The following is a 27,861-nucleotide window of genomic DNA, read 5'->3' as shown; positions in this document are numbered from 1 at the left end:
GCTGAAGGGCTCAGCTCTCCTTGCCAGCCAGGAGAGGAGGCAAATCCAGCTCCTGAATCCAGGAGAGAGGCAGCTGCAGGGCATTTACTGTGCCAGTGGAGAGAACCCAGCCACCAGCACCACGGGAAGCTGCTTCCAGCCCTCCATCCTGGAGCTCCTCAGGGTGGATGGGGCTGTGGGACACCCCCTGTGTGTGTGAGGCAGAGGGATGGGCACCATGCATTCAGTCTCCTTCTCCTCCTCCTCCTCCTCTCCAGTTCTGGGGGTGTCATTTGGGCTGCATGTTTCCTGCACAAGTCCTCTCCACCTCTCAAGGAGCTGCACTGGGAGCTGCACTGGGAGCTGCACTGCTCCAGAGTTGCACTGGGAGCTGTGGGGCAGCTGCCATGGGGCTCAGCTCTCCCTGCCAGCCAGAAAAGGAGGCAAACCCAGGTTCTGGATCCAGGAGAGAGGCAGCTGCGGGGCATTGACCCCTCTGGGTGCCATCCCAGCCCGTTTCCAGGGCAGGGAGAGGCGCTATCAGCACGATCAGCCATGGCTGCCGCCTCGCTGGGCCCTGTTATTGGTATTGTATTTCCTGTTATTTCACAGAGCGACACGGGATTCCCGGCTGAATCACGGGGTTCGTGACCTTCGCAGATCCTCGGCTGCTGGGGACACTGTGGGTGGCTGCTATAATTAGTGACTAATTTGGTGAATTCAGCAGCACAGGCCTCCCATCAGCCTGGCACACCAGGTGCCACCAGCAGGCCTCAGTGGCAGGTTGGTCACAATTCCCCACGGGTGAGCCTGGTTTGCTGCACAGCTGGGAAAACAAGGATGGGAAGGTGCTGTAGGACCCACGTGCAGACCCACATCAAACATCCCAAGCTCTACCCCCGTCCCATGGAGCTGTCCTGCCCCAAGACACAGCATGCAGTGATGATGGTCTACACATCCACACCAAAAAAAGCCCCTGGAGCCCCGTGATGGAGAAACACCTGTGCCTGCAACAGCAGGGAGAAAGGGGATGCTGAGAGGAAGGCAAAAAAATGGGGTTTGAGGGAGGGTGTGGAAGGATTGGGGTTTCTTTATGTTTTCAGTATCACACTGGTGGAAGAACTTCTGGGAGCTCAGCACTGGGGTCTGAGCTCATCCATGACCCAAACTGGGAGCAGCAAGGAAGAGATTTGAAGAACTCTGGTGAAATGCCTCAGCATGAAGGCAATTCCAGGTTGGCCAGGGTAGATGAAAGCTCTGCTCTTAGCCTTCTTCTGGTACTTCTTCTGGTCAGGAGCCAAGATAAGACCAGGTGGGACATTCTCAGAAGGTTTAAAGGGACCCACATTTAAATAAAGCAGAGCAGCCCTCCTCTCCTACTTCCACCACCTCTCTGGAGCTGCCTGGGACCATTGGTGCCTTCCACACAACCCAGCATGGTGTGGGGTCTTCTGGGCAGGATTCAGCATCTCCCCATCTTGACCATGCCACTACAAGGCCAGTTTTCCCAGCAGAAGTTTTGGCCCAGCAGTTTATCCTCCCATCAGCAGCACAAAGCTGCACAGATGGAGGATTTCAAGGGGAAATTATTTAGATAAGAGATTATCAGCTATACCTTGATGTCAGCTGAGCTTATGGGCTTAATGCAGAATGATGAATCACCCATCCAAACACATATTATTTTCCCTGGAGGCATTGTTCTGTGAAATTTATTTCCCACTGAAGGGCCTTGTAAATCATTTGTAGCAAGTAAACCACAGTATTTCCAACCCTACATGTTCTAAAATCTGGACTCTTGTCTGAAGACTGGCCCAAAAGCCATGAGATCTTTCCCTTCTACCAGTTTCAGGAGTTGGACTTCTCTGCTTTCTCACCTTTTCCTGCTCTCTCACCCATTTTCCAAGCTTCCCTCTCCACTCCCCACTCCTGGCTGTGTGTTATTATTCATTTCCCTGTCCTTGTGCTGCTGGAAGACACGATTTGCCCCAAAGCATTTGCAAACCCAGGCACTGAATCACTCCCACCGCCAGAACCAGAACCAGCACAGAGCTGCTGGTGGGATTTGGGGGCAGGGATCTCCCCTGATGGGGAGCAGTGCACAGAAGCACTCACTCCATGGCAGCTCTCTGCTTTTTCCAACCAGCTGTAGATTTGTTGGGGTTAGCCAGGACAGGCTGTGCTGCCATTTTTGAGGCTCCATGGGTGATTTTGGCAATGATTCCATTCTCCATTCTCCACTCCAGGGAATGGATGCAGAGACACTCGTGCCCCAAGCATAACTGAGGGATCAGCAGACAGTTTCTTCAGTCTTCACCATCCTCAGCCTGGGGGCAATCCTGACCCACAGCTCCTTTCCCACTGCTCCATCTCACCCCAGCTTGAAGCTCCTTTCTCTCCTCCCTTTCTACCTCTTAGAGCTTCATTTGGAGCTGGACATTCATTGAGTTGGACTTGATGATCTGTGTGGGTTCCTTCCAACTCAGGATATTCTCATTCCATGATTCCTGGGCCACATTTCTTGGCGTCCTTTCCAGCCATCCTTCACAGTAGAGGCATCTTCACTCCCACCTTGGAGACAACCATGAACCTGCTGGCCAAGATCAGCCTGGGCTCCACCACTGCCCTCCAGTGCAGCAGATCCTTTGGCCACCTCCACAGCCAGCCCACGCTTTTGGGACACCAACATCCACCTCTCCTTGAAACAATCTGCTGGAGGACACCCAGACCCTCTCCAGCAACTCTCACTGGAGCAATGGGTGTGACAGGAAATGTAATGGGAAATGGCTCACAGCAGCACCAGGGCTCCTGGCCACCAGCCCCAGGGCCTGAGGAGTTTTCTGAAATACTGGAGATCATGGGTGCTGCTACAGCAGATTTTCACCTTTCAGTGGACATTAGGAGGGAATAATTTGTGCCGAGCAAAGTCTGCAGCAGTTGCTGCCCCATATCTGATCATCTCCCACGATAGCAGCTCGGCCCTATCTGATCCAGCAGTTATTGAAAACTCAGCTGAGTGTGACTGGGATCATTTTTCAGGGTTTTCATGCTGCTCTTTAACCACTGTGAAAATTAAAGAGCCAACTATGGAATGGGAGAAAGCGCTGTACTTTCACTATGACACTTTCTGGTAATGAGATATTTATTAATGTTCATTTCTTCTGAAAGGAAACAAACCAAACCCAATCCCTTATCTCTCTCTCGGTGTTTAAGTTATGAGTAACACGGGAAGCTTTTAGGCCATGAGACAGCAAATACACCCTGCCTGGGAGCCTGTGGGTGTAGGAGATGCAGTGATAAAGCCAAGATAGATCAAATCACTCCCATTTACCTAGAGCTTTCTGCAGCTCTTGAAATGATGGAGGGATTGAAAGATGCTTTGTCTTTTTTATGAGAAAAGCAGCTGTGATTTAGCAGTATAATCACTTTTGTCACAAAGAAATGCAAAACAAAGCCCATCACCAGGATAGATTTTTTTTTTTTCAAATCTGTATTTTGTTTCCTATCGGTAAGGGATGATTTTAAATGCTAATGGTGGGCTGAGATAGACACATAGGAAGCAAAGTCATTGCTTACACAGCAGCCAGGCACAGATCAGCTCTCTGAAGCTGCTGTCCCACTAAGGGCTTAGCAAAGGTGTTCATGGTCAAACTCTGCTGATTCTGGGTGCTCAGCAGGTTGTCACAGGCTGACCTGAGGGTGATTTGGAATTATCCACAAAACCACGAGCTGCCTTAGCACCTTGCAGGGTTTGGCTCACAGGTTTTTGCCAATCTCAGGTGACACCTGAATGACCTTGCTGAACCTGCAGCTCGCAGGCCTGGCTGCTGCAGCTCCCCTGCACTCACACCTGGCACACAGGGCCCGAGTTCTGGCAGACTCCCTCCCACGCTCCGGACTTGCAAACTCCTCTCTGCTCCTCACAAGGGCCCTGGGGTGCGAGGAGATGAGTTTCTTAAGAAGTAATTATTTCCTTTGTCATTATCATCACGCTCATGTGATTTATTAGCAGGGATGGAAACTTTACAGAGCTCTGCCAAGGAAGCTGTGGGTCTCACCCAACCCTGCTCCCACCCCAACCGCAGCTCCCTGCACCAGGTGATTTCCCAGCTGCCCAGCCCCAGCTCCTCACAAGAATCACAGAATGGTTGGGGTTGGAAGGCACCACCTTATTCCAACCCTCTGCCATGAGCAGGGACACCTTTCACTATCCCAGGCTGCTCCCAGCCCCGTCCAACCTGGCCTTGGACACTCCCAGTGATGGGAAGTGGTTTGTGATCTTTGTCTTATACCTTCCTCTTTCCTCTTCCTCACTGCAGCCCAGCTCCCCCAGTACCTGGGAATGAGCCAAGGTGCATGCAGGGGAATCCATTTCCCAGCCTTGCTGTAGATGGGAGATGCAAAACAACCCCTGACTTCCATTTGGGGTGTTTGCTAGATGAGATTTCTCCAAATGTGTGTGGTACAGCCAGATTTAGGGCACATTATCCCCACAGCAAAATGGCCATCTGTTCCCAGGCTCCAAACTCTTGCTAAGCCTTCCCAAAGAAAGGGCCACTACCTCATGATGATTTTGTAATACATCTTATGTTTTACTCCTTAAAAATGGTGGTCAAAGGATCCAAAGCTCACATGCTGCTGCCAACCTGGACAAGAGGATTTATACAAGATTTGGAAGCTTTGTTTCCTCAGGAGCCTTTTTTAAACCACATTTCTAATTCCCTATTTGCTGGCTTTGATGTATGACTGCATTTCCCAGTCAGGCTGCAGCAGTGCAGGAAAAGGTCTTGTGCTGGAGAGCACAAGGGGTGATAGCTTCCCACTGCCAGAGGGCAGGGCTAGATGGGATTTCAGGAAGAAATCCTTCTCTGTGAGGGTGCTTAGGCCCTGGCACAGGGTGCCCAGAGAAGCTGGGGCTGCCCCTGGATCCCTGACAGTGTCCCAGGCCAGGTTGGACAGAGCTTGGAGCACCCTGGGACAGTGGAAGGTGTCCCTGCCATGGCAGGGGTGGGATGGGATGGGCTTTAATGTCCCTTCCAACCCAAACCATTCTGTGATTCCAAGACTCAAGACAAAGACTGGAAGGGAAAAAGTCTTCATGGAGCTATGGAGAAGCCCTTCTCTTGGCTGGGCTGTGGGGGTTCCCCACCTGGACACTCACTAGATAGGTCAGCAGCCTCCAAATCACTCAGGCAGAGGCACTGCATGGCTGTTCTTATGGAGAAGGGCCTGCACCAGCATCCCAGCCAGGAGACACATGGTGTTCCATGTCCTACTCTGGCTGCACATCCATCCCTGCTCCTGAGGTGGGGAAAAATGCAGGCAGGAGCCAACAAATGAGCATTTACCTTCCTTAGTTATACAGCTGGGGAGTGGGGACTGGGGGACTGTGCGTGACTCTCACTTCATCAGGGGTGGATGGGAGTGAGTCCCCCAGGGGATGTGGGAAACATCAGCTCCCAAGTGAGTCTGGAACAGAAGCCAGCACAGGTGAGAAGGCAAGAGCCAGCCTGGCTGGGAAGGATGAGTCTTGCTTCTCATGAGAAACTTGAGCAAGGCAGGTTTCCACCGCAGCGCAGCGGGAACGTGTTTGTACCCACAGGCAGCCTGCAGAGCGGGGTGGCTGCTCCTCACCCTCCCCAGGAGCACAGGCACCTCTGATCTTGGTGGCAGTGCTGGCGTTTCCCATCCCCACAGCAGCGACAGCAGTTGTGAGATGAGCTGGCCGCTCACCCCGCAGCACCCGCTGCTCCTCTGCTGGCAGCACGGCTGCTTCTGGGGCAAACTGCGCCCTTCAGGTGACACCAGCAGAGCCCAAAGAGCCCCAGCTGCAGCACCTGTGAGGGGATCAATCCCGTGGGACAGGGCAGACCTCAGACTGGGCTGCTGGTGCTCCACATCCACCCACAGGCCCCACACCAGGCAGCGCAGGCACTCGTGTCCATGATGCTCTGGTGCCGTGCCAACGTTGTTCAAAATTTCAAGAATATTTGACTCCTGGAGGAGTCACCGATGTACCATGAACCTCCACTGCTTTGGCCAAGCACCAGTGACTCCCAGGAGTTTGGTTTTGTTTCCTGAACCCAGTGACAGGTCCAAGGGACTGGCATGAAGTTGTGTGATTAGGGTGGAGATCAGGGAAAGGTTCCTCCCCAGAGGTGCTGGAACTGCCCAGGCTCCCCAAGGAATGGGCACAGCCCCGGGGCTGCCAGAGCTCCAGGAGCATTTGGAGAGCACTGCCAGGGATGCCCAGGGTGGGGTTTTTGGGGTTCAGCTGGACTGGATGATCCTGTAGGTCCTTCCCAGCTTAAGATAGTCCATAATTCTGTGACTCTATCTCAGCCCAGATGATGCCATCCAGTTAAAGATCTCAGCTGTCACTAAGAAAAATGAAGTTTGAAATGATCTTGGACCCTTTAAGTCTCTGAAACAAGGAGGAAAAGAGGCAGAGCTCAAAAGTTTTAGAACCTTGTAATTTTGCAGCCCATATCCTGATCACTGTGTCCTGCTGGGCCCTCAAACCTAACACAGGGATCATTTATCTTCTGCTGCACAGACTAGTGAGGACCCTTGCAGAGGACACATTGAGCTTTCCTTGACTGCAGGTTAAAAGATTTCTCCATAATCTGCAAAATAAATCTCTCAGAGTGTTTTTCATTGGATTTTTTTTTTTCTATTTTCAGAGAGCAGAGGGAAGTTCCACAATTTCTGAAAGGTCATATTTTCCCCTTTCAGCTATGAAAGCAACTCTTTCAGCTGTATACATGTGCAAAAATTCAGAAAGTGTGTGCTGGTACAAGGTATTACCCACAAAATAGATTAAAACATAGATAAGCATCATCTGAATTTTAACTCCATTTCACTTGATTCATATATTTTTGAGTAAATGACACATGAAGATGTTCTCCAAGATGCCTTTAAAACACCCAAGCACAGTCCTATAAACTTTTGTTAACCTTCACTGAGTTGTGTTACACCACAAAAAAAAAAAACCCAACAAAAAACCCCATCAAAAAACACAAACAAAAAACAAGAAAGTAGAAAATACAGGAAATGAGCCCAACCAGGTCTCAAAATGAGCAAAATTCAACTCAGACTTGGCAAGCATCCTATCAAACTTGGTCCCAAAGCTGCAGAGCATGGCTGTGGTAGGGTGGTACCTTGTTATTGTTATTTCCCTGTTGGTGTTCATCCAATTTACGAGAAATCACAACTGAAAAGTTGAGATGCACAAGCCACAGCCCTGAGATGTTTGGCTTGGAAAGGCAGGTGTGACATAGGTTGGAATGGGGACTTGTGAGGCTACAGCTGATCAGTGATAAATTAGATTCAAATTATCAATGCGTTTTATCCTCAAAACACTGTTGGAGAGACCAAGGAGAAGATCCTGTGGGACTGTCCATGGCATCCTCTACCCACTCTGAGCTGCAGATAATGGTGCCATGGTTGGTGGCTAAGTCCCTTTGCATCACTGCTGCTTTCTTCTTTGCACACCAGTAAAAAACCAAAAAGAGATGGGTTCAGGAGTTGGCTTTGTTCTGCTCCCAGGGTGGGCAGCAACCCTCAGGAGCTCTCCTGCCACACTGATCAACAGGAACTTGTTTTAGGGAGGTCACTGCAGGGAGTTTTGCACTGCCAGCCTGTCATTTCCCCATCTGGGAGCCTGTCCTCTGGAATCCACTGCCACCATGTCACCTCACTGCCTCAGAGTGAGGCCCCACAGCTGGAGAGGTGACAGATGCTTCAAAACACACATTTTGTCTGGCATGAAAATGAGCCAGCACTCGCCTTCGAGGCCCTAAAGAACATTAGCAGAGAAAAAAAATAAATATCATAGAAAGAAATATCATCTTCAAATAAGAGAACAAAGAGCCTTCCAGCCCACTGACATTTGAGTGTTCAGACAGCAGCAGCAGACCTCCATGAAAACTGTCCTCTCATGACACAGACACTACTAGAACACTTACAAGTAAAGACACACAGATTTTCTTTAAAATTATTTTTGTGGTGGCAGCTGTGTCTGCTGCAGCACTGTGGTCATTGCTGTGCTTGCAGCCAGCAGCAGAATGGGCTTTTTTCTGGGAGGGGAGGAGATCCCTCCCATCTCCTTCCACACCACAGGAGGGAAGAACAGCTCTGTGGGAATGAGTGGCAGGAAGGACAAGGTCAGGAGCCACCTCCTCACCTGCAGAGTGAAGCTTTTAAGGATATCAGCTTGCTGCTGGAATGCTTCTCATCAAACATGGATGAGACACTGAAAATGCCATTATGAAGATCCCCAGGAAAGGAGGCCAGGACCTCACCAGGAGGAGGTTATTCAGTGTGTGAGTGCAGAAAGGGGGAGGGAAGTTTTGAAGGCACTGAGTGCCAACAGCATGGAAAAAAAAGCAGGTGTTCATTGCAGAAAACCCAGCTGGGAATTGTGTCACAGCCAATTGATGAAGGACAGAGAGGGCACAGACCCTGGGCTGCATTTGGGCTGTATGTCATTGCCCAGATCATCACACCTCTTGCAGGGAGGAGTGAGGCATGGCCAGCCCATGGATCCCACCCAAGTCCTGCCAGGACCAGGCACTGGTGCTCCTCAGGTGCCTCTGGCTCCTATGCAGAGCTCTGTGAGCCAGCCCAGCTGAGCAAGTGTCCCCATGGGAAATGTCACCAAAACCAGCTGGGCTGGGGCTTCCCTCTGCTCTGCCTTCCTCCAAACCCCCGCCTTCCCAAACCCCATAGGGCAGTCCATTAATGACCATTTCCAGAGATCATTTGTGCTGTTTTCATGGAAATTTCTACATCACAGAATTGGCAATGGTCAAATATCAAAGGAATTTTCACAGAGAACAATGTCTTTCAGGGTTTTCCAGATTATGACCCCAGGCAGACGGAAACAGCACTAGCAGGGAGGAGCTCACTCTTCACCCCTGTCACAAAATCAGTCTGGGGACAGAGGCAGCCAGCAGGGTTGTCACCCAAATGCCTTAATTTGTGACATACACTGTGTAGCAGCTGTAATCATGGAATCCTAGGATGGTTTGGGTTGGAACTGACCTTAAAGTTCATCTTCCACTATCCCAAGATGCTCCAACCTGGCCTTGGACACTTCCAGGGATGAGGCAGCCACAGCTGCTCTGGGCAGCCTGTGCCAGGGCTCCAAGTGGTTTGGGGTTGTTTTAAAAGGCAAACCCATTGTATTTGCAGGGTGGCCTGATGAAGGCAGGGATGATGAACCTGACTCCATGTTCTCAGAAGGATAATTTATTACTTTATGATACTAGATTATATTAAAGAACACTATACTGTACTAAAGAAAACAGAAAGGATACTTACTGAATGAAAAGGAAAACAATTCTTATCTCATTTGCTTCTCCTGTGTTGTGCTCACGTGTGGAATGTGTTTGGAGATTGTTCACCCACAGGTGATTGTTCCATTGGGTTCTGCTGGGAGTTGTTTTCACTCTTTGGCCAGTCAGGGCCAAGCTGTGTCAGGGCTCTGGAGAGCGTCACCAGTTTTCATTATTATATTTGTAGCATTCAGTAAGTATCCTTTCTGTATTCTTCAGTACAGTATAGTGTTCTTTAATATAATACAGTATCATAAAGTAATAAATTGGCCTTCTGAGAACATGGAGTCAGATGCATCATTCCTGCCTTTGTTGGGACATTCCCAGCAAATACAATACAGTGTGGAGTCAGACACTCCTGCACACAGCCCTTGTCTGCAGCAGAGAAACAAACCCACCCCTGCCCTGCCCTGTACCTAGCAGCAGGAGGTCCTTGCTCACTGACAAGTTGCAGTGAATTTGTTTTACATGACCATAAAGCAGGGAATAAAATGTCTCTGCCACCTGTGTTTCCAGAGAGCCATGGGAATTTCTTCTCATTTCTTCTCTCCAGCTGTAAACTCAGCCCTTCTTATCAAACTCAGCCTTTCTAGCCAAGCTCAGCCCTTCTTATCACACTCAGCCCTTCTATCCAAGCTCAGCCCTTCTATTGCTCATGTGAAAGGTGAGCGATTCTCCCCAACACAACAACCATTTTGAACTTCAAAGTCCAAATTCTGGCCGAGCTGGAGCCACTAACCAAACTTCCCACCCCTTTCCCACTATGTGTCAGGCTAAATAACCCTTCTTGTCCATTTTTTTTCTTTGCAAGCCCACCAAGAAAAGCAAATTATGCAGTAGGAGCCTGTGCAGACCCTCCTGAGCATCTTGGTGCAAGGAGCTGAGGGCAGACAGGCCCTCACCTCTCCCCTGGGGACTTGTCCCTTGGCTGTGGGGACATGATGGATTTATGTCACAGAAATTCTGCCTGTCCCCTCTCTGCCTACAGGCACCACTCACCTGAACACCTCCAAATCTGCTGGGTTAAAAAAACATCAAAGTGACATTCCTCATGGGAAAATCCTGTCTTGGATAAAGAAAATGAAGAAAGAAAGAAAGAAATTCATGCAAATGGGGCACTTTTGGACCTTAGTGATGTCAGGTAATGTGGGTGCCACAAGTCCCCATATTAAAAACCAAGACACACTAATGCTAACTCAGTTTTATTTTTGTTTTCTCACTTGTAAAGACCCCAACAGCAAGCCAGATTTGAATAAAACATTCAAAGTCTACACAGAGCCACAGTTCTTTGTGAACACAGTGCAAAAACTTCTGTATGACCCAGTTTGGGAGAGACCCAGAGCAGGAGCATGGCTTAAAATCCCATCACCTAAAGGAAGGCCAGAAACCAGGCAGCCCATCACTTTGCTGTGTTTTCTGTCCAACTATATTTTTCTCCTTTATTATGTTAGTCAGGCGCTAAACAAATAAAATCAATTCTGAACTTATAAAAAGCAATTGGAAATGTCTAGTCTTTTATAGTGAAATCTCAACTTAAGCAGCCCACAGCACTTGGAGAAAAATCAATCATCATTTCCATCCTGCTACGTGTGCTACTAAAATTAAGAATTGATGTTCTGCTGCAAAGGAAAATTATTTCAAGAGAACCACCTTAGCAACAGTGTTCAGTGCTCATAAACCTCCTGTTTACAGTTCTTCTCATGGCAGACAAGCTCCTACATCCCACCATGAAATATAAATAATAACGAGGGATCCTGATTTACATACAGTTTCCATCTTAATAGGCATCAAAATTGCAAGCAGGGCAACAGCACCACTTATGGTTATAGCAAGTAGTAAACATGTCCTCAGCCTAAAGAGGCCATAAACCAGTGTTAAACACCCCTGTAATTGCAGCCTCTCCCATATCCAAACCAAAGTTCAGATGATTTTGCCAGCAGCCTTTCCATAAAGACAGAAAGCCTGGAATGGGGCACCTGAAGCAGCACTTAACTCTGATGTAGGCTAAATATTTTAGCAACGTGCTCTGCCCATTTGGAAGCAGCAATCCCTGCATCTTTGATTTATTGCAGCCCAGGCCATGTAACTTTTATGATATTATGTGCAAACCACACTAATATCTCCCAGAATATACCACAGTGAAAGACATGCCTCCCTCCAAATAATCTCCAGCCCACCAGCTCTGTTAATTAACGAGCACACAGGTGATTTCCATGCCATGGAAGCTGCTGTTCCTCCAACACCATGGGGCTGTGTGACACACTGAGCACAGTCTGTCCCCTCCAGCCCCCCTGGCTTCCCACAGACCTCCCTCAGCCCCTCTCTTTTGGGGTTTGTGATCAGCCTGTGGCTCTCAGGAGGTGCCTGGGAGGAGACAGCCCCATCTACCCCCAGATCCACCCACAGGGTGCTTGGCTGCCTAAAGAAACAGTAAGGTGGGTGATGACCACTGCACCAAACCCAGCTTTTTCAAGTTTTTCCCGACTACTTTGATCCAGCTGGCTCTGTCAGCCGTTGGTTTCTTGCCCATCAGTCCCTGGATTCAGTCCCACTTACACCACCCTCTGTTCACCCTCTCTTTTGGTGTTTAATTAGTGCAATTAGCACCTGGAATGTTGCCTCCCGAGCCCAACCCCTCTGTGGAGAGCATTCCCACCTCCCTCTGATGCCAGGATGGGCACACTGCACGGTTCTGGCTCTGTCCAGTCCTGCTTTTCTCACATCTGATCCAAAAAGATTGCAGTCAACTTTGAGATTTGAGTAACTGGCTTTGATAGGGAAATTACTGATCCAGCATACAGCAAACAGCAGTGCTCTAGAACATTGTTAAATCTGAGTCTGGAAAGTGAACTTTAATAAAAAGCATTCCAGTAATGTATTGTGACAGCTTTTAGTGAAATCAGCTCTGATTGTTTGATTCTCCCTGGAATACAGCAAGATACTCCCACAGCCTTGAGCCATGGCATCAGCAAGCAGATATTTTATGACAAATGGACCCAGAAACCCAAATTAGAGCTGCATTAAATGAACAGTATGTTGAAAATTACTCGGTGGCTTTTTGTCTGGGCTATTGTGCTGGTACCTGGGCGTGCACTGACACCTAGTGGGATGGCCCCAGGCTGGGAGCAGAGGGATAAACTGTGTTATTTTCCTAAATAGAAACAGCCAACCCCTCTTGATACCCTGGGTTTTAAGTTTTTCTGTTCTGTTTTGGTGTGCAGCTTTTAGCTTTGCATTAAGTGTTACTGGGATCTTTTCACAGGGTGGTGAAGACAAAAAAATCCTATAGGAATGGGATGGGGATAAATTGATACCTTAGGATATAAGTTTTTCTGTTCTGTTTTGGTGTGCAGCTTTGAGCTTTACATTAATGTTACTGGGATCTTTTCACAAACAATCCTATCCTAGCTGGAGATTCAAGGACAATCTCTTCAAACATCAGGCCCAAAGCATCAACAAAAAAGCATCAACCAAAGCAGGTCCTGCTGCACCACACAATCCTCACGCGGAGCTGGGTTTGAATTTCGGCAGAAACAGCATGAGTAAGGTTTGTCAGGAGATGCCTACAGGCCAGCAGTGCCCCAGCTGCCTCACGCAACTCCTCACGCACATCCCGGCCATTTCCAGCAGCGGTGCCAGGCACCACGGGGACCAGCCCCTTCCCGGTGCCACCACCTAATTTCTATGGGTGCATCACAGCGCTCGTTATCTTTATTTTGGGGCTGGACAGCAGCACCTAAAGCGCTGCCCTGCCCTGCCCGCTCAGCTCCTTCCTGACAACACAACGGCGAGTTCCAGCTCCGGAGAGGTACCGCAGGAACCTCCCGCTTCTCTGCGAGCAGTCGCGGTGATAATTCCCCCAGTGAGGGCCCCACAGCCCGGCCAGGGCGGCAGCGACACCCCAAAACCCACCGGAGCATCCCGGCTCCCTCCGCACCGCCCCGGATGCGGCCCCGCCGCGCGAAGCGCTTCCGCCGGCGCGTGCGCCCAGCGCCCGCCTCTCCCATTGGCTGGAGGGCGCGGTGGGGCGGGGCCAGGAGAGACGGAGACCTCTTCCATTGGCTGGAAGGAGAGGTAGGGCGGGGCCGGGCGAGGCGAAGGTCGCTCCCATTAGCTGCAGAGGGAGGAGGGGCGGGGCCCGGGCTGCGGCGGCCGTGAGGGCGCTCGGAAGGGAGCGGGTCCCGGTGAGGGGCTCGGTGAGGGACGCGGTCCCCGGTTAGGGCCGTGGCCATGCGGCGTTTCCTCGGGCCGCTGCTGTGCCTCTTGGCGCTGCGGCTCCCTGCGGGCAGTGGTGCGGCCGCCCGCGGGCTGGACGTGGCTTCCTATCGGTGAGTACGGAGCGGGCGGTGCGGGGCCCAGCCGGGCCGGGGCTGAGCGCGCCTGCTTGTGCCGCAGGGAGCGGGTGCGGGCCATGTTCTACCACGCCTACGAGCACTACCTGGAGAGCGCCTTCCCTTACGACGAGCTGCGGCCGCTGACGTGCGATGGGCAGGACACCTGGGGCAGGTAAGGGCTGGTCCCGGGGCGGGGTGGGGATGGGCCGTCCCCTCCGCCGGATCTCACCTCGCTTCTCTCCTCCGCAGCTTCTCCCTGACACTGATCGATGCTCTGGACACGCTGCTGGTGAGTAGGAGCCAGCCCTGAGTGCCCGCAGCCTGCTCAAGGCCTCTGTGTGCCACCTGTACACCTGGATTTTATGTGGTGGTGCCAAAAGTCAGTTATTCATTGACCTGAGAACTTTCCATTTCCCTTTGCATCACCCCTGGGAGTGCTGACACCCTCCAGAGTACCCCTTTCCTGACACCCTCCAGAATAAAGATCTAAAGTGTGGGGCAAAAACTTTTTGAAATAAGTTGAAACTTGTTTCAACAAAATAGTAAAACCAACTAAAATCAGCCCCAAATATTGAGCTGCTCTTTGTTTTTCCATGAGCTCTATGCCTGATCCTCTGTTTCCCTGCAGATCTTGGGAAATGTTTCTGAGTTCCAGCGAGTTGTCAACGTGCTGCAGGAGGGGGTGGACTTCGATATCGATGTCAATGCATCTGTCTTTGAAACAAACATTCGAGGTGAGGTGGGGGTTTGTGTTGGGTTTCCTTCCTGTATAAATCTCACAGGAGGTGTCATAGGGAATTTGGGATGCAGAGTAAGAGGACCCATAAACAGAGAGAAAAACCCCAAACAAATGTCACTTCCTTTCAGTCTTTGCACATCCCTTTTTGCTTCCTGTCTCAACAGAAGCGGAAGTCGATGTGGCACTTTCAGTATTCTGGTGTGAGGTTTTCAGTTTTGGAATAAATATATTTTTCACTGCAAGCATACAGATTTTATCCTGTTGTCTTTTGTATGCTGTTTTGGAGGAGAGATTGTCAATTTCTGGCATTATTCTTTTTTTTTTTTTTTTTCAAAATCAAAAAGGCTTTTGGAGTCTTGCATCTTGAATGCTTGACTGCTTCAGTGCCATCTAGCCAAATAACACAGTGTTTCTTAATAAACAGTGTTTTTTAAAACTGTTTGTTATGCTTTTGTTGTTTGTCCTGCCAAATATTGCTGTGCCAATTTTTGCAGCAGTGTAATTTCTCTGTGGTTGTTATGTGACTATAGATAAGCCTGTGAAATAACTAATATTAGCTAATATAGCTGTATTAGCTATATAATTGATAGCTAAATGTAGATAATAACTCACAGCTGCTGTCACATGGAAATTTTGGCCTCTTCCTAGAAAAAAGAAATATATCATAGAACCTGAGAGTGGTTTGGGTGGGAAAGAACCTTAAAGATCATCCATCCCACCCCCTGCCGTGGCAGGGACACCTTTCACTGTCCCAGGTTGCCTGAAGTACTGTCCAGTCTGGCCTTGGACACTTCCAGGGATCCAGGGGCAGCTCCAGCTACTCTGGGCACCCTGTGCCAGGGCCTCAGCACCCTCACAGGGAACAATTCCTTCTCAATATCCCATCCATCCCTGCCCTCTGGCAGTTTAAAGCCATTAACCCTTGTCCTATCACTCCACACATTTCTGCTGCCCTGCAAACAAGCAGCAAGAACCAAATCACTCTTCTCTAAAGTCATTCCTCCCCACATGGTGTAATGGATTCTGCTGTGTCCTTGCAGTGGTGGGAGGGCTCCTCTCTGCTCACCTGCTCTCCAGGAAGGCTGGGATTGAAGTAGAAGCAGGCTGGCCGTGCTCAGGACCTCTCTTGAGGATGGCTGAGGAAGCAGCTCGCAAACTGCTGCCAGGTGAGCCCCTGTCTGCTGTGTGTCACTGTTCTGGGGATCAGGAGCTGCCTGCTGCCTGTGGTGGGAGATGCACTGCTGGATGAGCCAGCTCAAAAACCAGTCCTGTGGTCCCTGAGCTCCAAGCTCAGTGCTCCAGGTTTAATTTGTAAGGAAATTGTTGTTGTACGTGTGCATGCCAAGTGCTGTGTGTGCTTAACACATCAGTGTGCTTCTTGCTTGTTGAGGGGAAATATATTTAATATAAATAATAAATAAAGGCTGAGAGACAGCAGCTTGTAAAGACAAGAAGATGCTGCCTCATGTGCTCTTTGTGGGCTGCAGCTGGGCTGTGTGCCCTTGTGGCATGGCACTGTTCCCTTGTGTGCACCCATGGGGTGATCACAGCCTCACCATTTGCACTTTGCTGGCCAGTATGTTCAGTGACCACCTTGCTTGTGCTGTAAAAAAGGTGGGGATGCAATCTGCTGCTCTGGCAAGGTGGAAGAGATGCCCAGGACCTTCCCAGGACTGTGTGTACTGTGGTGTTGTGATGTCCCCAGGACGAGGTGGGAGATGAGAATTTGACTCCACGTTCTCAAAAGGCTGATTTATTATTTTATGATATGATATTACAATGAATTATATACTAAAGCTATACTAAAGAAAGAGAAAGGAAACATCAGAAGGCTTAACAAGAATGATCATGAAAGCATGTGACTGACTCCTCAGAGTCTGGCACAGCTGATAGTGATTGGTCACTAATTAAAAACAATTCACATGGAATCAATCAAAGATGCACCTCTTGGTAAATGCTCTCCATACCACATTCCCAAACAATCAGATAATTACTGTTTTCATTCTTTTCTGAGGCTTCTCAGCTTCCCAGGAGAAGAAATCCTGGTGAAGGGATGTTTCAGAAAACATCATGGTGACAGTGCATACCTTGGCATACCCTCTCTGACCCTCCCAGGATCACACTCAAGTTCTCATTTTGTTCTCTGCAGTTACTCCAGCCCCACTTCCTGCCCACGTGCACTGGGGATGTGAGGCACATGTTTGCTTGAGAGTTTGTTAAACACAGCACTGAGCACTTCTATGACCCCAAAATCCTGTGTTTCAGCTTTCCAGACCCCAACTGGCATGCCCTATGGCACAGTGAACCTGCTGCATGGAGTAAACCCTGGGGAGACCCCAGTCACCTGTACTGCTGGAATTGGCACCTTTATAGTGGAGTTTGCCACCTTAAGCCACCTCACTGGTGACCCAGTGTTTGAGGACGTTGCCAGGAAGGCTTTGAAGGCACTGTGGAAAAATCGCTCGGATATTGGGCTGGTGAGTGAGGAATGGACTTGGGATGTGCTGGGCTGCCTTTTCTGTAGCCTTGTGGATGCAATTCTAGGCGTGAAAAAGCATCAACACAGAGGAGATAGGGTTGGATAAATAACCACAGTGCTCCTAACTGTGCTGAAGGCTCGTGTTTGCCATTGTTGCTGAACACCTGCAGCATCCACATCCCTGCTTTGCTGCAGCAGCCCAACATTATCCCATTGTTCTGGCCCACACCAGATGTGGCTGGGAGACAAATGCCTCCTGCTGGGTGCTGCAGCTCTTGTGACAGCAGCTGGAGCAGATTAAATGGAAGGTCTGTCTGAATTCTGGTGGGACAAAGGCCTAGGGAAGAGAACAAGAGTAAAGTGCACTGAGATATTACCAGCCTGTACAGCTCTGGGGTTCAGGAATACCCAGAGCTGGGAGTATTATCTCTGTGTTCACTGTCTCCTGCTCTTTTCTATTGCTGCTTTTTTAACCTCTCTGAAGTGTTGGTGTTGCATATGTGAACTGCAGCAGTTTTATTTATACCCTGTGTTCATTGCCACAAATTATCTACAGGCTGTATGAAGAAATGTTTCCCTTTGTTTGCTTTGGGATTTGTTTATTTTTGATTTATACCCCAAATCCTTGATCATTGCTGGCTTTTTTTTCACATTTGCTAAGAAAGACATGATTGTGTATTTAATTCTCCATCAGCTGGGTTTGTTCACAGGCTGAAGAGTGCCAGCATATATTTAAATATTAACATGGCAGCTCTTGTGCCTTTGACATTTCTTGGCCTCTGTATCTGCACCTCTCCATCCTTCTCTACTCATTTGTAAGATCAGAATTAGGACCAGACATTTCATGTTGAAATGGTGCATTTTTACAGTAGCATTATAATGTGTTGATTTGGCCAGTGAAGCATTGATATTGGAAGCATAAAATGTTTATTAGATATATAAAATACATTACCAGCATGAAAATTGTATTTTCTACAGTTTGCACATAAGCATAACAGTTGTATTCCCTACAGTTTGTATTTCTCTGATGCTGATAAATGTGTCCTGTAATGGAGAAAATGCTGGTTGGAATGGACATTGTATATCTGAAACTGATGGTCTGAAAAGAGGATCAGGATTTCTTGTGTCACTTTAAGTCCCTCTCTCCTTGTCCTTCACCCCTTCCAGGTGGGGAACCACATTGATGTGATCACTGCCAAGTGGGTGGCCCAGGACGCTGGGATTGGGGCAGGGGTGGACTCCTACTTTGAGTACCTGGTTAAAGGAGCCATCCTCCTGCAGGACAAGGAGCTCATGTCCATGTTTCTAGGTGAGTCTGTGTTTTCTGTGGGAAGGGGCCCAGCACCTGTGGCAGGAGGAGATGAAGAATCTAATGGGGCGCATCCAAGACTGTTCTGAAGGCATTGCTGTAATTCTTTTGAACAGTCTGATAACAGAGTTGCCAAAGTGAGCACCCTGAGAAGTCATTGAACATGGCTCAAGGGAAAAAGGGGCTTCTCTCATTCTTAAAAATAAGCTTTTCTTTTTTCTTTTTTTTTCCTTTTTTTACAGATGGCTTACCTACCCATCTGTTTTTTTACAGAATATAACAAAGCTATCAAGAATTACACCAAGTTTGATGACTGGTACCTGTGGGTTCAGATGTACAAAGGAACAGTGTCCATGCCTGTGTTCCAGTCCCTGGAGGCCTACTGGCCAGGCTTGCAGGTAGGACCTGTCATACCAGCAGCAGCTGGTGATTCTGTTCATCTGTCAGGGGTTGGTCTTCAAGAAAAAACCCTCATCTGTGCAGGTTTAAAAGTTTGGTTTGTTCTCTGGTGAGATCTGCAATGGCCTGAGCCTACGGAAGGTGATGTTGAAGAAAATATTGATTCTATCTACAGTCTTCCATTCAGCATGATGGGAGGGCACTCCTGTGGTAGCAAACTCCACTGACAGAGGTCCCATAATCCAAATGGGAATGTGAGGAAAAAGAAACTTTTTTTCTATCACTCCACCAATATTTCATTTGTGTGAATATTTTCCTATTAAGAGCTTTGCTTTCTCATCAGTCTTCTTGTTCGGATTGAGACTTTGTTTCCCTAACTAAGAGATTGGATGCTGTGATTGACTAAATATTTGACTGAAGGAAAAAATCAGTCTTCATATTATTTCAGTTGTGGGAATGTGATCCACCAGATATGCAGCATTTTCAGTCTTACCTGCTTTTAAGGCATCATGCCCAGTATCAGTTACCCCACTCAGACCTGCTGAAACACCCATTTCTGTCACTGGGTATTTTAGCTAGAGCAGTGCTATTGCATCAATTCCTCTGCTGGTTTTTTCACTCCCATGTTTCTTTGCTGTTTCCTGTCTCCAGAGCCTCATTGGGGATGTGGATAATGCCATGCGCACCTTCCTCAACTATTACACGGTCTGGAAGCAGTTTGGGGGCCTGCCCGAGTTCTACAACATTCCCCAGGGATACACAGTGGACAAGAGGGAAGGATATCCACTCAGGCCTGGTAAAAAAGCTGAAATTAAAGGGACATGAACTCCTGCTTTAGCTCTTAGGTTGGGAGATCAAATGTTAGCAACACCACAGTTTCCTCCCCAGTTTTGTTCTGACTCAGTTCCTGCCAGGATTTGAGCTGGGATTTCCAGAGTTAAAGCTGCACATTTTGTTTTCCCCCACTCACAAAGACAGGAAGGAAACAGGAAGCAAACCATAGCCTTACTGTAGAAAGGTGGCCTGGTAATGAATTTTGTTCACAGTGTGGGATTTGACATGTTTAAGTGTTAGATTGTCTGGCATGGGGTGCTTCAGTCATGTGAAATGTTAAAGGGACTACTTATGTCCTTTAAATTTAGGAAGTGAAAGTGAGTATGAATGGGCTGTTCCAGTTCTGCATCTAGGAGTGTTCAGGTGACATCCACATTGGAGAAATCTACCAAAAATACCCATCCTCCCTAACCATCAAAGGTGTTTAAGTATAAAGACCTGTTCCTTTAGTAAGTAAACACAGATGGTGCTTATGTTGTCTGTATAGAGTATTTCCACTCTATTGTTTAAAAACTCTATTTTGAGGATTGAATTTCTTGTTTGTAATCCTTTCCAGAAGCATTTTTTTTAACTTTGACAGCTGAGTATTAATCTTTTTGTCTCCTGCATCTCTCCCACTTGCTGAATGTCGGAGGGAGCATTAGTCACTCTTACCTGAGCTGCTGCAGGCTGCTTAGAGGGAATTTCTTTGTAGCACATCCTTAGGAAAAGGAAAATCTGTGCTTGGAGCCAGGCAAGCCAGGCTGTTCACCTGATTATGCTGAAGTATTTTTAAATTAGTTCAAGGAAAATTAGTTCATTGCTGTGTGGATGGTTTGATAATCGTTGTGCTGGCAATGTTTGGGTGTTTTGCAGAGCTGATTGAGAGCGCGATGTATCTGTACCGTGCCACGAGAGACCCCACACTGCTGGAGCTGGGGAGAGATGCTGTGGAGTCCATAGAGAAAATCAGCAAGGTGGACTGTGGCTTTGCAACTGTGAGTGCTAAATCATCTGCCATGGCACCTGAAGGGCTGCTAAAAATCAACTTTTAGAAGGTGTTCTCATGAGTGATGTTTGTCATTGATTTCAAGCAATCATTTTGGGCAAAACATGACTTTGTTTTCCACAAATCCCTTGTATTTCTCTGTGAAGCTGCTCTGGTAATTGCTGGTCATGTTTCTGGTTGTACCTTCCTCACAGTGAGCCAAATTCTATTGTGGGCTGTTGCCCCAGAGCCCAAAACATGGCAAAGCACCAGAAGCTTCTACATTTCTAGTAGGTGTTGCAGCTGAGCAGGAGGACTCTTGTGCAGGCTCCTCCTGCTTTCCCATTATGTCTTGAAAATCTGGTCAAACACACAAGAAGTGCAGTGTGTGATTTCTATGCAGTTATTTAATAGAGGATTTAAAACACGCTATCAAGCTCTATTTTACAAAAAACTCCTTAAAAATATTGGGAGTAAGTAGGTAAAAGCCTTAGGATTTTTTTTTTTTTTCTTCATTGGGGAAATGATGGGAATCTTTTCTCCTTGCCCAGACAGAGCTGCAGGTGAGTTTAAATGTTAGGAAGAAATTGTTCCCTTTGGGCACAGGGTGCCCAAAGAAGCTCTGGCTGCCCCTGGATCCCTGGAAGTGTCCAAGGCTAGCTTGGATGGGGCTTGGAGCAACCTGGGCTAGTGGAAGATGTCCCTGCCCATGGCAGGGGATGGAATGGGATGAGCTTTAAGGTCTCTTCCAACCCAAGCCATTCTGTGATAAGATACAGGGTGAGTTGGTGTCATACTGTGCTGTTTAACTGAAATGAATTCTAAGTTGGTTTTATTTTTCTCCCTAAATCCATAACTTAGTGAACTTGATGTAACTGTAACCCACTCTGTTTGTTCTCTTGTAGATCAAAGACTTGAGGGACCACAGGCTGGATAACCGCATGGAATCCTTCTTCTTGGCTGAAACAATCAAATACCTGTACCTGCTGTTTGACCCAGACAACTTCATCCACAATGATGGCTCAGACTTTGATGTGGTGGTCACACCCTATGGGGAGTGTGTCCTGAATGCTGGAGGGTACATCTTCAACACTGAAGCTCATCCCATCGACCCTGCTGCCCTGCACTGCTGTAGGAAGCGCAAAGAAGAGCAGTGGGAGGTGGAAGACTTGATGAGGGAATTTTACTCACAGAAGAAAAGCAAGAAATTCACTTTAAAAAGAGCTGATCATGGTGAAGGGGAAAATGCAAAAGACTCCGAAGATGCCTCTTCAGAGAAGGCTGGAGAGAAGAGAAACTCTAAGAAAAGCTCACACTCCCTCCTGAGCTGCCCCAGTCAATCTTTTAACTCCAAGCTTGCAGTACTGGGACAGGTCTTCCTAGATAACACCTGATCCTCTTTGCATCATCAGTTTAAATTATTGAATTCGTTTCAGATTCTGGGAATATATTTTTATAATTTCATAATGGAAAGTGTGGTAACTCACAATGTGAATTCTATTATGAAGTGAAACAACTTCCCATTAAATTCTGCTACTTCTCCTTTCTAAGCCATGACTCAGATACCAGCTGTTAATGCTGTTGAGCTGCTGATCTCAAAGCAGTTGGTTGCCTGAATATCAAACAGGTGTCCAGAAAAAAAAAGGTCTACGTGTTAAATGTACCTTTTTTGTTGCATTTTGTGAGTTTTGCAGGCTTACAGAAAGATACTAGCATAGTTTGTTCTATAAAAAGGAGCCTGAGTTTCTTGTCATAAGGGGAAAAGCAGGAATTACTGTAGCTTCACTGCAACTCTGTGCTCCATCTTTTATTTCTGGTCACTTTATAAACATGTAGTTCATGTTGAAAAATTGCTGCCCAGTGGAGAAAACCTATTTATTTTGAGTTGAAGGTGCAGTTTTATTGGGCATGAAGGATGGTGTGGGGGAAGAGGAGCACTTGGAACATGGGAAAGTGCTCAGTCCTTCTGTTTCAGATCAGTGTGGGTCAGTACCTCCTGCCTGAAAACCACTTTATTAATGTCCAGGTAATGTCTGGACAAAAAACTGAGCTGGAGGTGGACTAGGAAATGCTTGTTTGATTCCACAGTGTAGCTAGCTTATCTCTTATTTCCCCATTTCCTTCCTCTTTCTAACTTCCCTTTAGTCCCCACGTATTTCACTGTACCTCAGTAGTGCAGCCAGCCCCAGGGTGCTCCAGCTGAGCTGAACACAAGCCATGCACAGGGCTGGGGTGGAAGGGGGCTGAGCCCAGCCTGAAACTGCAGCTGTGCCTTGGTGTGGTAGGATGATGTGAACAGATGTTCATGAACCTCTCAGGGTTCAGCTGACTGGCACGTCCAGACCTTTAAATACATTATTGGTGTCTTTGCAACAGCTGTGTGCAGTGACCAGGAAAGGAGGAATCAGTGTGACTGAGAGATTTTCTTTCTAAAGGAAAACAAAAGCAGGGCAGAAAAGTGATGGAGTTTCTTCAAGCCTGCTGGAAAGTGAGGAGTCTGGAGCAAGCTACAATTATTTGAGTGGGCTAGAGGTACAGGAGAAATAAATCCCCGTGAGCAGGGAAATACAGCTGGACCAGTGCCCACTCTGTGCTGCTGTGTGGTTGCCTTGAGAAAGTAATTTTTGTTGTTGTTTTGACCTGTACTAATGCTGTAAAGTTAAATAAAATTTGCATTTTATCCTTCGGGGTAGAAATCCTGTTGCAGTTGTGAATGAGTTATGGTAAGAGACACTTGCAGTGCTGGACAGGCATATTGAAAGGACTGGTGAGCTACAGAGCTTTTGGTTGTGTCCTTCTTTCCCATGGCAGCTGGGACAGTGCAGGAATTCTGCATTGACAAAGCCTTTGCAGCCCTTCTAAGAGAGGAGCACCCAAAACCAGGCATTGTTGGACAGTGATGAAGCTCTTGTTAGTGGCTCCTTGTTGTCACCATTGGTTATCTTTTTATTTTCCAGCTCTTCATATCTCACACACTCTTCATTGTTTAATCTGCAGAAAACAAACCCCAGGCTTTCTCCCACAGCTTTGCTCAGTGCTGGGTCAGGTCCTGAACCCCAGCATTGTCCAAGCTGTGAGGTAAATAATGGCGCAGGGCAGATCTCCAAGTCATTAGTGCCCTCCTGACCAGGGCATTTTGCTACCTTCATCCAGGAACTTCCAGCAGCAGAACCAAGGAGCTGTAGGCTGGGGAGATGAGGTTGTTCCTCAGCATGGTTGGAGCTGGGAGAACTCATCTGTGCATGGCTGCTGTGGGTAGTTGGATGGATCTCGATGAGATTCCCAGGTTTGTCCGAGCAGGAACGCACCCAGACAGATGATCGAGTCCAGCTCCAAGTCAGTGACCCAGGCAGGAACTGAAACTTTGGTATTATGACCAACTGAGCTAATCTCAGATTAGTGCTGTGCTCTGGGTGACTCAGAACAACACAGAACACCCTCAACTGTTCCTTGTTCCAGTGTTGTTCCATCTCTCAAAGCCTTTATTTTAACAAAACCGAACTGTGATCGGAGTCCTCGGTGAGCTTTTCCTTAAACGGAAAACGGTGTGGCTGGGCCTTGCTGAGGGAAATGAAAGCATAGTAGAGGCCATAAAGGCATGGGGACGGAAAAGGGGCGGGAGGCAGAGCCGGGCCAGCAGCAGCGCGGAGAGGCCGCAGCTCCCACCGCTCCCTCCCACACGGCGGGCGCCCCTTCCGGCCGCCATGTTGGCGCGTCCCGCGGCTGCGCACTCGGCGGAGCGGGCCGAGGGGAGGGCTCGCTGTTTGTGTCCCCAGCGCGGAGGCCATGGCGGCCGTGGCGGGGGCCGGCACAGGGCCCGGCTCCGGCATGGGCACCGGCGGAGCCCGCGCCGCGACCACCAACATCTTGGCACAGCTGCGGCAAGGGCAGCTCAGCGGCCGCGGGCTGACCCGCGGGGCTCAGGTAACGCGCTGCGGGCCGCCCGTGGGACCTGGGCCGGGCGGGCGAAGCGGGGAGGCCGCGGGGCCTGGAGGGCCTGTGGGGTTCGGGGTCGGGGATGCAGTGCCTCCCGGCCGGGCCTGTGGCGGAGCTGCGCGGCCGGGGAGAGCCCCGCTGGCCCGGCGGGGCCTGCTCGGGAGGAACGGCCGCTCCCAGGCCGGGCTGGGCGCTCCGGAGCTCCCCGGAGGTGCTCGGGCTTTGCCCCTCGCACACACAAGGGTGCCCCGGTGCCTTCGGGCTCCGTGCGCCGCCGTGCCGGCCTCAGCCGGGCTCGGGGAGCACCGAGGAGCGGCACAGGCGTTTGCCCAGCCGTTCTCCGCCTCTTCGGTCGGTGTGGCCTTCCCTGCAAAGAAAGGAAGCTCTGCCTGGGACTGTAACAATGCAGCATCGAAATTTAAACGTATTTCCTGGACAAAGGCAGCCTCGTGGTTTTAGGGCTTAGGAGACATTTTAGCTCTCTAACGCAGGTGGTTTTATGAGAAACTGCTTCAGGTCTGTTTCTTATTTGTCATCTTTCCCAGTTGATGATGCTGGGAAATACCAAGGAATGAAATCAGTTCCTTACCCCGGGCCTGTGCCTGTCGTGTGCTGGTACTGGCTTTTTTGGAAAAGCTGCTCAAGGATCATTGACTATTAATTTATTTTAACGGAGAATAATTGGCATTTTTCTTGCAGCTTAAATGCAAAATGGTGCAAAGACTTGGAAAATGAAACGTGAGATACAGAACTTGCATTCAGGTGCTGATTTATTGAGCTGAAGTATCTTAAAAGAGGTCAGATGGAATAAAAAATGGCATTTCTCTAATTTAGTAGTGCAGACAACAGCGGTTTTCTTGATAAACAAGGATTCTGAACAATTATTAAGAGAAGATTTATTTGATGCCTTTTTGGGACTACCTAAAAACAGAGGCCAGACAGAATTAAGGGAATAAAAAGCAAATATATTTATTGAAGGACCTTCAGGTACATTTCAGGCAGAAAACCCCCCCAAGTTCCACCCATAAAATGGACCACAGGTCACAGGTTTCACACTTTTATAAGTTTGGTCCATTTGCATATTGGGGGTTAATCCTGCAATTACAGTTTCAGGTAATGAAGTCATTTACCCCGGGTTTGCTCCCCCCAAGTCACTTCTGTTCCCATCTCTGGCCCTGAGGCAGTGAGGTGTCCTTGATAGCCAGGCCTGGAGAGGAATTGTTGTGTCTGCCCAAAATGGGAAAGCAGCAGCTCCCACTGTGTGTGGGGTTTAGAGCTGTGCACTAAAGAACTGCAGGGTTATAAATATATAAAAAATAGAAAAGCTCAAATCCTGAGGCATCATGTTCATCATGAATGCCCGTGCCTCATTCTGTAGCAGAGAGGTAAAAGAGCAGGTATTTTTTTACAGCTATTTTGTCTTTATTTTGCTGCTTCCTCAGATGCTAGTTTGGTTAATCCTTAAGAAGTGCCAGCAATTTGCATCAATATAAACCTGACTCTTCTGTACTGAGTCTTCTCCTTGGGATTGTTTTAGGAGTGGACAGACTTTGTCTCACTGCCTTACCTGTCCACCTCTGCATTCTTTCTTTCATGCATTTCCTCAGCCACTGCAATTTCAGTCAGGTTCACCTGGACCAACCTTATGCACCTCTGTTTTCTGTAGGATGGTGCTTCCACCTTTGGGCTTTAGTTTCCTTGAAAAATGCAGTGCTGCTGTTTTCATTTTGAGCTTCTAAGCTTTTATAGCAATCAAGGAAAACTCTGCTGGTTGCATCCTCCTTATAATGCCCAAAATTGAGGTGGGGTTTTTGTTTTCTGGGGTTTGGTTTGGTTTTGCTTGAAAAATTTTGGCATCCTTGTGCTGCCCTGAGAGTTAAAGCTTGGACACACAGAGCTCCCACACTTCTTAAATGCTATAGGAGGGTATTTAAAATCATTTTGTGTAAGAGCATGGAGCGACAGGACAAGGGTAAATGGCTTCCCACTGCCAGAGGGCAGGGTTAGACAGGATATTGGGAAGAAATCCTTCCCTGTGAGGGTGGGCAGGCCCTGGCACAGGGTGCCCAGAGCAGCTGGGGCTGCCCCTGGATCCCTGGCAGTGCCCAAGGCCAGGCTGGACAGGGCTGGGGGCACCTGGGACAGTGGAGGGTGTCCCTGCCATGGCAGGGGTGGTACTGGTTGAGCTTTAAGGTCCCTCCCAATCCAAACCATTCTGTGATTCACTTAAGCTCAGGCAGGGGGAATAACAACTCCCTGAATGATTTTGAACTTTATGAATTCTGTGTCTCTTCACTTTTACCTGGAATCAGTTTTTTCTTTGTAGGCAATCTAAATATAAAACACTTTGATGTAACTTTTAGAGAAGTACAAGGCAGTTTTGGCTGCTTTCTTTTTTTTTTTAACTTCTATTTTTTATCAAAACATTCCCAGTTTTCCTGCAGTTGACTCCTCAGTGGCAGCGTGGGAGCCCTTGCTTACATTTCTCAACTGATTTGTTCCTGTAGAGCCTGAGAGCAGGTCAGGTTGCTGCGTTGGGGTGTAGAGCAAGTCATGAGAGTGTCCTTGAAGCACTTCCTAGCTGTGTTTTGGAAGGAAGTTTTGGGTCATGTGCTTGCTGGACTGCACTGCTGGTGTCCTGTAGGGAGGGGAAGCCCTTCTCAAGATGTTAAATTCAGGGAGACTGAGGAGCACAGTTCCATGCTGGGGTGCCTGCCATGGGCAGCAGTGGCATTTAGCCCTGAACAAAGCTTTGTGTGCTATTCTTAGGTGATCTCAAGATCCATTTTTGTATGAGGAAAGTAGAGGCTTAGCTGTGAGCTGGGAAGGATCACTGTTGAGGCCTGCATCTAAAGGTTCATTGCTCTGATCGTACAGGGACATAGAAGCATTTTTGACAGCAACAGCCCCCTGAATATCTGGCAGTTTTGAGGTCAGCTGAGGCTCTGAAATCTGGATCCCTGTGTGTTCCTGCTGTGCTCACCTACCCAGAGCCCTTGGCTTCCTTGCCAGTTGGTGTCTTGCTGTATTATTAGTAATAAATTATTCAGAGAAGGGGAACAGAGCTGGAGAATCATATGAGGTGTGGCTGAGGGAGCTGGAAAAGGGCTCAGCCTGAAGAAAAGGAGGCTCAGAGGGAACTTCTGGCTCTGCACAAGTCCTGACTAGAGGGGGGAGCCAGGTGAGGGTGGGGCTCTGCTTCAGGGAACAGGGACAGGAGAAGAGGGAACAGCCTCAGGCTGAGCCAGGGGAGGTTCAGCTTGGACAACAGGAGGAATTTCTTCCTGGAAAAGGATAGTTCAGGCATTGTCAGGGCCTGCCCAGGGAGATGGAATCAGCATCCCTGGAGATTCCAAGAAACAATGGGACATGGCACTCTGGGCTGGGTGATAGGGTGGGGATCAGTCACAGGTTGGACTCTTGGTCTTGGAGGTCTTTTCCAATCTAAATGATTCTGTGATAAGAAGTTGATTAGCTAAAGCAGATTTCAGTAGATACTGCCATTATTTGTTCTTGTTTCCTTTTTATCCATATTGCTGGCATCAGCTGC

At 48.5% G+C, this 27,861-nt stretch overlaps 2 protein-coding genes across 3 annotated transcripts in view; both read left to right on the top strand.

The window, feature by feature from the left end:
- Nucleotides 1-13,471: 13,471 nt before the first annotated feature.
- LOC311160950 (ER degradation-enhancing alpha-mannosidase-like protein 2) lies at nucleotides 13,472-23,050 on the top strand. 2 transcript variants are annotated; one of them, XM_084218144.1, is made up of 11 exons: nucleotides 13,472-13,642; nucleotides 13,710-13,820; nucleotides 13,898-13,937; nucleotides 14,277-14,382; nucleotides 15,428-15,553; nucleotides 16,653-16,864; nucleotides 18,034-18,175; nucleotides 18,449-18,573; nucleotides 19,226-19,370; nucleotides 20,264-20,385; nucleotides 21,281-23,050. In XM_084218144.1, the coding sequence occupies exons 1-11, from the start codon at nucleotides 13,545-13,547 to the stop codon at nucleotides 21,767-21,769; spliced, it is 1,716 nt and encodes a 571-aa protein (XP_084074270.1). In that variant the 5' UTR covers nucleotides 13,472-13,544; the 3' UTR covers nucleotides 21,770-23,050. The 2 variants fall into 2 exon arrangements, with proteins under 2 accessions (XP_084074270.1, XP_084074271.1); XM_084218145.1 differs by lacking the exon at nucleotides 13,710-13,820.
- A 1,079-nt stretch (nucleotides 23,051-24,129) lies between these two features.
- The window catches only part of TRPC4AP (transient receptor potential cation channel subfamily C member 4 associated protein), a 33,903-nt gene continuing 30,171 nt past the window's right edge, over nucleotides 24,130-27,861 (top strand). Inside the window, exon 1 of the mRNA XM_084217681.1 lies at nucleotides 24,130-24,299. Coding sequence (XP_084073807.1) covers nucleotides 24,162-24,299 — 138 coding nt within the window. The 5' untranslated portion in view covers nucleotides 24,130-24,161. The remainder of the gene's footprint in view (nucleotides 24,300-27,861) is intronic.

This window comes from Fringilla coelebs, assembly GCF_963513975.1.
Source record: "Fringilla coelebs genome assembly, chromosome: 18".
Taxonomy (NCBI): domain Eukaryota; kingdom Metazoa; phylum Chordata; class Aves; order Passeriformes; family Fringillidae; genus Fringilla; species Fringilla coelebs.
The sequence above is the reverse complement of the archived record's forward strand: the minus strand, read 5'-3'. Positions and strand labels throughout refer to the sequence as shown.

Coding starts and splice junctions, on each gene's coding strand:
- LOC311160950 (XM_084218144.1), top strand. CDS start 13,545: ATGCGGCGTTTCCTCGGGCCGCTGCTGTGCCTCTTGGCGCTGCGGCTC. Junction 14,383..15,427: donor CTTTGAAACAAACATTCGAG/GTGAGGTGGGGG, acceptor GTGTCCTTGCAG/TGGTGGGAGGGCTCCTCTCT. Junction 19,371..20,263: donor AGGATATCCACTCAGGCCTG/GTAAAAAAGCTG, acceptor GGTGTTTTGCAG/AGCTGATTGAGAGCGCGATG.